Source organism: Trematomus bernacchii, unplaced genomic scaffold (genome assembly GCF_902827165.1).
Source record: "Trematomus bernacchii unplaced genomic scaffold, fTreBer1.1, whole genome shotgun sequence".
Taxonomy (NCBI): domain Eukaryota; kingdom Metazoa; phylum Chordata; class Actinopteri; order Perciformes; family Nototheniidae; genus Trematomus; species Trematomus bernacchii.
The window spans coordinates 55,261-65,125 of NW_022987447.1; the positions used below are offsets into that span (position 1 = coordinate 55,261).

At 43.1% G+C, this 9,865-nt stretch overlaps 1 protein-coding gene across 1 annotated transcript; it reads right to left on the minus strand.

Moving 5' to 3' along the window:
* Positions 1-1,775: 1,775 nt before the first annotated feature.
* On the minus strand, positions 1,776-9,469 carry icmt (isoprenylcysteine carboxyl methyltransferase). Its single transcript, XM_034142798.1, has 5 exons — positions 9,194-9,469; positions 7,906-7,994; positions 4,728-4,897; positions 3,569-3,786; positions 1,776-3,157 (listed from the first exon to the last, which is right to left on the minus strand). The coding sequence occupies exons 1-5, from the start codon at positions 9,410-9,412 to the stop codon at positions 2,978-2,980; spliced, it is 876 nt and encodes a 291-aa protein (XP_033998689.1). The 5' UTR covers positions 9,413-9,469; the 3' UTR covers positions 1,776-2,977.
* Positions 9,470-9,865: the final 396 nt, after the last annotated feature.

Genomic DNA, 9,865 nt, shown 5'->3' on the forward strand with positions numbered 1-9,865 from the left:
GCAAAGGCTCTGGCTCCAGAGTTGAAGGATCCTCTGGGCCACCTGCAAGGCCGCATTAACTATATGGGGCACACTGGGCATGTGCCCAGGGGCCCTTGAGCAAGAGAGGGCCCTCAGTGACAAGAAAACATTTTTTTTTTGGCACAACCTCACTCATACATTGTATTAGCGAACAAGAAAGAAAAGGAAGAGAGAGTAGCGGCTGCATTAAAACATTTCCCAACAATAAATAGCTTCTTTTTTTTTTTAAAGCTAAAAGTGATGAATTAGGCCAGCAGTGACGGTCACGGAGCCTGAGGATGTTGTTGAGCTAGCGAGCAATGTTAGGATTTTGACGACAACTTATCACAGACTTTGCAACGAAAAGGGCAAGGAAGAAACACTTCTAAAAAGGGGGTCTCGGTGCCCAGGGGCCCCAGGTACTAATCCGGCCTTGGCCACCCGGACAGTTTAGACCCAGCAGAGCCCAGGGCCCGGGCATCGCTCAGCTGCGGCCCCACTGCATCCACCAGCTGCACAGCGTCCTGGATCGGCACAGCGCCACCATCAGGCCGGGTGTTTCGCTGCTGCTGACGTCCAGCCTGGCTTTGTGGATTAAAGGCTCCTTTAACAACCAGTGCAGAGAGTCAGTCTTTGGACACCTTTTATGGTTAAAAAGGGCCCAAGACTTAAAAACACTCTGATAAAAGCCCACTTAACTTTAAAATGTTGAAATCAGTTAAAAAAAGAGCAGCATCCAGCCCCAGGTTACTCACGCGTCTGAGAATGCAGCTGATCTCTCCACACTAAACCAGCCGGGCAGATATTTTTGTAAAAACTGTATTCTAAAAGTGGCTGTTCGGCTGGCCAGGTGGACAAGGCCCTGTCCCCCCTCCTCTCTGGATAAAAAAGCGCACCCCCTGTGGCATTAAAACCAGGTAAAAACAGACCTTGAAAATGTTGCTCAGGAGGGGTTCCAGGGAGAGTGCATAGAGCATCCCTGACAGAGCACAGCCCTGCCGGACCCCTCTACACACTCTAAAAGGAGCACACAGACTGCCTGTTTGTGCAGAGGACCCGGTGCTCTCTGATTTGATCAGAGGTCTCTGACTCGTTCAGGGAGAGTGCTGTTTGTACAAACAAGAGGTGCTCCTGAGCAAAGCATCGACCCCTACACTGCCTCCCGGGCAGAGGGCCGGGTCAAATGCAGAGTCTTGGGGAAGCACCATCTCTGACTTTTTCAGCACTATTTGTACATTTTCTAGTAATCAGACTACAAATGTCCACTTGGACTGTTTAACTCATTTTACATTACTAAACATTAAAGAACAGCAAGTTAGTGAATCCTGTCTTAATGACATAAAGACACAGCCTTAAAAAAATTAAGTGATTTTTTTAATGCTGTTTGAGAACCACAGAGTAAAGTAACGAAGTACACTTACTCAAGTACTGTTCTTAATTTTGAGGAACTTGTAAAGTACAAGTTCCTCAAACAGAACAGTACTATTTTGCTAATTGATAACACTTTAATGATCAATCATTATAAAACATATATATATATATATATATTATTCTGCGATGGACCAATCTGCACAATGACTACTTTTACTACTTTAAGTATATACTGATGCTAATACTTTTCTACTTTTACCTGAGTAACATTTTGATTGCAGGACTTTTACTTGTAACAGAGTATTGCTACAGAGGGTACTTCTACTTTTACTCAAGGACAAGATGTGAGTACTTCCTCTTCTCTGTTGAGAAGCAATGCACAGTAATCAGTCAACAGGTTTCAGTCGGGTACAATGTCTTTAATACAGGCCCATGATAAAGTGTTGTGCAGCCCTATCATTACGTCAGCCTCCACAGTGGCTTCACAGATGTGCTACAGATGTGCTACAGGTGTGTCACTTTCAACTCAGGGTGCACACACACACACACACATCACTTGCTTACACACATGTATCTTTAACTGAATGTGTGTGTATAGACAGCATTATGTGTGTGTATGTCCAATGGGACCACTGCGGTGGGTACCCAATATTCCTCCGGTGGTGGGCATTATGGGGGAGCCTGAGAGGACCCCTAAGCCCCAACCCCCCCTGCCCCTTCCAAACAAACCATATGTAGGTCCCAAAAACCAGAGAGAAACATATACTGTTCCACATTTTCTTAATTTAATCATTGTTAAATAATACTTTTGAAGATAAATTCTTAAATACAAAATCAAATGTCACCTATTGTCCCTTTACTTCTATTTGGATGCACTGGTGATAAAGAGCTACTGACTCTGAAGAACTCTAACATCTCAGGTTTCAGTGGAAAATCTATTCTGTTGGAGAGGCTTATCCACCCTTAAAAAGTACATATTATTAGGGACACTACTGGAAATATGTAGCTTAAATCTGCTGTGGAGTCAGAGAGCCCTAGTAGACCTGACACCTCTAAACGTCACTGTGACCCCCCCTCAGGGATGGCTCCAGATACTAGACGTGGAGTGGATCTGTGAAGAGCTCTTCTGAAGGGCGTCACTGACTGACGATATCTATTCTTTAAGCTTTATACGTTAACAATGCAAACAGTGAATAGAGACAGTGAAATGTTGACTAAAGGACAGTGGTGGTGACTTCTTGAAAATATTTGGTGGATTACCTGTGAAACATTTGGTCATTTCTCCCTGTGTGATGATATGTGATGGCACAGAGGCCAGTGCAGAATCAGTCTTCATCAGTGAGAGCACTAAGCATGGTGGAAGCATGCAAACAGAAACAGAGTCAAACAAGTGGAGTCAAACATATAGTACAGTGGAGGTTGTCTGGTCTTTAACTGGATTTTAAAAGTTGGTAGAAAACAGCAGCCCAGCTGCCTGCCCCCCCCTGCTGTCACTCAGTCTGTGAGCTGCAGGGCCGTCTGGAGGGCGAAGCCATGGTAGAGCTGCACCCCCCAGGTCTGACTTGCCCTGATGCTTAAGTCTACATCCAGCATCCAGCTGCTGGGACTAGTTGACGCGGATGCCTGAGATGAAGGGCAGCCCGGTGGGAACCCTCTTCTTGTACTCCACGTAATCCTCGGTGAAGAAGTGGATGAGGGAGAGCTCCTCCTCCTCGATGCGCTCCCGGAAGAACCGCCAGCTGGCTATCGTGTAGCCCAGTATACACACCGGGTTACACAGCATGACCTGCAACAGTCACCAGTACACACAACATGTCAACCCCCAACTATCACTACATCATTTCACTTAAGTGTGAGACTCCGAGCATCAAGTGTTGGAACTATGCTGAAATCTAAATCCCAGATTGGCATTCTGCAATCATCAAATGGCCGGAGTCGCACTATTTGTTAAAATAATACGAAGATTTTAATATCGTAGAAATAAAAAGTACACCATTTGATGAAAAAAACCAAAAAGGTTAACAGTTTGTACTTTAGTATTTGGACACATTTGTGACATTCATGAATATCATGGTGATGAAAGGGTGTCTGAATAACCCAAACGAGGTATGAGTCTGAGGTGCAGCATTATTTCAGAGAAACAGAGGGCATTCAAAGTTGCTACAGTAACATTGTTGTTGGACAACGCGCCACTCACCTGCGTGCCTGTGCTCCAGTAGAACCAGCCCACATAGGAGGGGTGTCTGAAGTATGCATAGACCCCGCTGGTAACCAGCACGTGGCTCTGGGCCTTCTCATTCTGCACAATGTGGTTGAAGTTGGAGCCGGCCGTCAACATGGCTGCCTTACGCAGAGCCTCCCCACACAGCACCAGCAGCAGACCCACAACGCTCAGCCAGTTCAGCTGCTTCAGCTCTGAGAGAGGGGACAGCCTCATTAAACTCTGGGACACATGTGATGCTCATGTCCTAGTTCTATTCCACTCGACAAGTGTGAAAATGCAGTCCATAAAAAGAACTGAGTAATAGAGAACAAAACAACACAAAACGTTCTCATGGTTTCAAACACAATGGCTCCTTATGCACCAAGCTAATCTTCAACATGATCTCTCTGCACCAAGCTCAGGTAAAAGAGGTTTGATTAAGACCGAAGATAAAAATACATCTGGACATTAGATTATTTAACTTTTTTTATTGATGTTTGTTAACATTTTTTCTTCAAATGTTTTAACATGTTTTGTAATTATAGAGGTTACTCAGTGTTATCAAGTGAAAATAAAGTATGACTTCATTGTTTTTCTACAGCAAAGCACCTGATGCTCCTTATGCTTGACTTGCTGACCTGAGGTCAGTTTGAGGACATCAGTTGGACTCGTCTCTATTTGCTGCTGTCCATGGTGCTGAACTCAGACCTAGCATTTAATAATGCAACAAAGAAGTGTTGACAATGCTACAGTGTACAATTCTACAATGCTGTCTACTGAGTGAAGTACTGCTGTGTGAGTCACATAGGGAGTAAGGAGTAACAAGCACATCCAAACTGCTATTCTTACATTTCACAGCACTGTTTATCTAGAACACTGAATATTCAGAGAAAGATAGAAAGATGTGCTGGGTTCAGATCTGATATGTACCATCAAACCCAAAGCCTACTGACAACAAACAACCACAGCATCATCCTCACATTTTAATTCTCAAACTTCTTAAATCTTAAATGTGATATCGGAGAGCAGAGATCACTGATAGAGTGGATATGACTGGATTGATAGTCAAACCTCTTCTGTGGTATCAACAAAAGTACACACACCAGTTCTGAGAGACTGTGAGCAGTGAGCAGGACACTGAAGACACACCAACCTGGAAAGGTGAGCTTCTCCACTGTGAACTCCACCCATGATGAGACGGCAGCCAGGCTGTACTCCACACTGTGGTTGAGCAGGAAGGAGTCCAGGGTCAGGCTGTGGGGGTTGATGATGGCTGTCACCAGGTACTCAGAGTAATGGAAGAAGGACAAGCAGCACAGGTACCTGCAGAGCAGTATTATTACTAACATGTTGACCTGCAGCAGGCCTGGACCACAAACACACGTTAGACATGAGACAGGTTCACTGCATCTCTGTAGAAAACTAAGCAAGGAATTATCATATGGTTTCAGTGTGTTAAAGGGCAGGCAGTAGCTCAGCCCATACATGAGAGCCCCGGCCCTTTTTGGGTGAAAACACTCGCAGTCATTTGAATGGCGGTAAATACAGGTTCTGAAGTTTTTCGGCAATCACATCAAAAAATGAAAAACTATTTTTGTATCTACAATGAGCCCAATTATGATGGTCAGACAGGCAAACAATTAAATATTGTTATTGGAGATTGATGGTCACCATCGATTTATGGTTTGATTTAAATCAATAGGGGATAGATGTCCTTTTACCTAGGTAGAGGTATGGAACATCTGATCTTTTGTTTGACATGCAATAAACGACTCCGCAGCTTCTAGGGATGATAGAACTATTTTTTCCACTTGGTGCTGATGCTTGGGTTGCAGTCGAATAGTCAAAAAATCAGCTCCTATCCTCTATCCCTATCGTCTATTCTTTGACCTCTGAGTGAAACGTCACAGGGTTAAGGGATAGTGGATAGGAGAATTCAAAAGGACTTAGGAGAAGAGACTGCGGTACTTTAGAGAATCGACTGCACTTTCACTATCCGACGTGTTTATGATGCGCCAGCGGAGGTCATAAATGTGCGCCTGCTGCTGTGGGGAAACTATGGAAACTACAGTTTTCTATACAGCGGACTACAACATGGATGTTTAATAAGAACGAGGGACTACTGTAAACTCATCTAGAGACTCTGCACCGTGCTCTGATGCTGTTGCTTTATGCTTTATGAACGGGGACAACAGAGAAACATATTCTTCATGACCAAAGTTGGAATTGAAATAAAAAAGGAAAGTGAAACTTATGCTCGTCACCCTCTCCCTCCGGTCCACATTAATACAAATGATCCCAATACGTATGATTGTATGAAAAGATCTTAAAATCAATACAAATGTATTTATTATAAACGTTAGTCCTTAACATCTATCACTGTGTATATCACCATTCAAACATCTTTTAAAAGTTGAACAAACCCCACACAGCTCAGTAAAGACTGTGAAATGTTGACTTGATTTGATCATTTCAGTAAAAACTAACGTTCATATTTCTCTTTTTGATTATAATACTGATGAACGTTCAAAACAAAGCACTTTGGCAACTTACCACATAAGTTTTAAAATGCTTAATAGGCACCGTAACTTTCATGATATCATTTCTCGTTCATAATCGGTTGTTTCCGTGAACGGCCGACTGTTGTGTGACGGCAAATGCCGCGGCCGCAAGGCATTGTGGGGCAGCATTTTCTCCTCTCCTTTAGGTTAGGGAGGTCCAGTGGTTCTTAAGCTAAAGGAGGTTATAAAGGAAGTTTCAAACCTCCTTTCCTTTCATCTAGAGCAGGGCTTTTCAAAGTGTGGGAAGGTGAGCCTCCCCTCAGAGAACATAAGAACAGCTGCGCCCCCCCTCCCAATTATTATTGCTATTATTATTATTATTGTTGTTGTTGTTGCTATAATGCAGGGTATTATTATCCAGTGGAATACCCTTACCTACTGGCCTAGTTAAATCAAAGTACTTTTTTTTGGCTGGGCAGTGTAGTTTTACACACCGTCTTATTTGACTTTCTCAGGACTTAAAACAGTTTTTTGGGGGCACAAAGAAAAAAATATATTTACACACGTAAGGTCATCATCTTAACAGTTTTATATGCTCATCGAGTCATCCGTGAGCAGAGCATCAAGTTGGCATGCCTATAACAGCTGAATGCGGCGATTACCATGTTGTTCAGCAAAACGCCTCACAAACTTATTAAGATCAACAGCTTTAGTGCGTTTTGATTCAATGCTGAGCACAGCCAAACTTGACAGTCTCTTCTCTGTCATTGTAGACCGCAAATACCTCATTCCTTCAGTACTTGGGTCCGAATGCTTCTCGTTTTGCGCCGTCCCGTTCAAATGAAATCGCCGTCAATCACATTTCATCGCTGGCGCCAGGGACGGGGGAGGGGTTACAAGGCTCGCGTCTTGTGCTGCATTCACTTGCACTCGGACATTAGGGATTTTCTCTCATAAATGTCCGATGAGCCACAACTTTTATTTCAAAACAAAGCTGCCAACTGGGGTGGCAAGGCTATTTTTAGGGTGGCAGTTGCCACCCCATGCAACCCCGGTAGATCCGCCCCTGCTTGTGCAAGTGACGTTTTTTGCCAGACGCTGTCTCCTCTTTCACTTTAGGTAAGTTCACTAAAAGTCGATCCATGTTGCCGCTCGCATAAAGTTAACTAGCTAGATTTCACTGATTTCCCCAGGGGAGGCGCGCCTCACACTTTGAAAACCGCTGATCTAGAGAATTCAAAACAGCTCTTATCATGGCTGCGACTGAGGTTTTTCCGGGTCATTTCAAACCGTTAGGAAGGTTCCTAAGATAAACTGACAATTCGACCGCAACCTTTGTTTTCACCGGAAAGTGGGCGGGCCGTAAATTTGCCAGGAAGTGACGTAGCGCTACTCTATAGGGGCTTGGCCTGGGATCTGGAAGGTCATTAGGTCAAGTCCCCGCACGGGATACATCAGCTGCAAGTTCAACTCCTGGGCACTGCAAAAGGGTCCTTGAGCAGGACAAAACATGGCAGCTGCTCTGACACCTCTCCATCAATGCATGTGTTTGTCAGTCCTAGTGTCCATAAATCCTGTTTGTGCATGTGTGTATTTGAAATTATATTAATTTCCTCAAGGGGATTAATAAAGTATGCCTCCCCGTTCAAAACATTAGAACATAAAACAACAAGTCGACAGGGTAGCGTTTATTAACACCGGCACTACGTTTAAACCTAAAATAAATATTAAACCTAAAATGAATTTGATAAGAAAACTCAAAAATGAAATGCATACAGCAGCGTAATACTACTTTAAATAGTAAATTGAGCATGAAGAGAGATTGAGTACCAGCCGAAGTGTGTCCACGTGGTCTCAGAGCAGCTGATTATCAGTCCACAGCCGAAGATCACTCCCAGGAAGCAGGCTCTCACTGCGACCTGCACACATCCACACACTGACCATCACCATTTCATCATTTATTACAAGTTAACAAACTACACAATTAGTCTTTTTCTGTTTGTTTTACACACCATCTCCAAACAACAATTTGGAGTAGCAAATTAACTCTAAAAGTGTAGCTAGATTTCATGCTGTATACTAGTCAGTACATGCACTGCATTTTGCTGATTGTGTAGCAGGAGTTGGGTTATTTGTAAAATACTTCAATTAGTGTTATCAGAAGTAATTACATTTGCCACAAACCCAAAACACCTCTAGATTGGGTTCTGTCACATATAGGCAGTGGTGTAAAGTAACCGAGTACATTTACTCAAGTACTGTACTTAAGTAAAGTACAGGTACCTCAAAATTGTACTTGAGTATTTCAATGTTTTGCCATTTTGTACTTCTACTCCACTACCATTCAGAGGTGAATGGTGTACTTTTTCTCCACTACATGTATAATACCTTTAGTTACTTTACAGATGTGGATGAATGATGTGAAATATAATCAAGTGTTAAATCAGACTTTAGTTCCACCTGGAGTAAATTCACAAGCTACCCTGCAGTATTCAAAGTCATTCAAACTAGCTGCACCTTTACCAGCTTTGAGAACACTTTCATGATCAATCATTATAAAACATATCATATCTATTATTCTGAAATTGATCAATCTGCACAATGACTACTTTTGACTTTTGCTACTTTAACTATATTTTGATGATAATACTTTTTCTACTTTTACTTTAGTAACATTTTGATTGCAGGACTTTTAATTGTAACAGAGTATTCCTACACTCTGGTACTTCTACTCAAGTACAAGATCCGAGTACTTCTTCCAGCTATGCATATAGAACCTATCAACTTAATTTATAAAGCTAAATGTTACATTTGAGGTGGCTTATGGACTGATCCACTGCAGCTTTAGCTGGCACAGCTTGTGTTCACCTGAGCGCCAGCTGTCTCATTCCTCTTTAGCTAATGAGATTAGTCAAGTTGACTAAATAGGGAGCTAATGCTAGCTAACATAGCATTGCAACACTAAAGTTGACACGGGCGCAGTAAGCTGTCCGACAAGTGTCTCTACGTTAGCCTGGAGGAGGTGGAATACTTCAGTGCTGGACAGCCACAGGGCATGTCACTGTAGCTCAGTTCAGACCAGGAACAAGCCGAGCAGCCGGCTACCGTCAGAGCTTACCTTGTACAGCGGTCCTCTGTAAGCGACCAGCAAGAGGCCGTTGATAACTGCAACGTGGATGCAAATCACTATCTTCCCGGGAGTTTCCGTCAGATAGTCAAAGACCCAGTCAACATGTCCGTAACACGTCCTGATCAATGGGATTACAAGCACGCTGAGCCCTAAAAGAAACGCTTTTATACTTACTCTTCCTTCTAGCACTAACTTCCTGCCTGCCATGATGGAAGTACTGTGCCGTGTGCCCAACTAAATATCGCGAGACGCGAGTGAAAACCTCGCGATGTCTCTTTACGGTTTACAGTTTACAGAGGATCATCCCAACTGCTTATTTGGCCCGCTCGCGTCGCTCCCCCTCCTTTTACTGTGGAAAGCCCAAAGTGCCATAATTCGCCCGTATATTGCGCCCGTTTTTTCTAAAAACGGCCGAATATACACGCGAATATACGCAAATATTCGCGCGGTTTTTGTATATGATAATGAGCCCCTCCTTCTGATTTCCATAGCCACTAAATTCAAAGTTTCTGTAACCAATCAATGAAGAGTAAAGCCAGACTAAAGCAATCTGTAGATGCCATTGTGAGGCTTTGCTGTGAATTGTCCATTATTCCAGATTCAGGGGACTAAGTATTAATTTGCCTTTGAATATAATCAATATATCAATCAAAATATCAA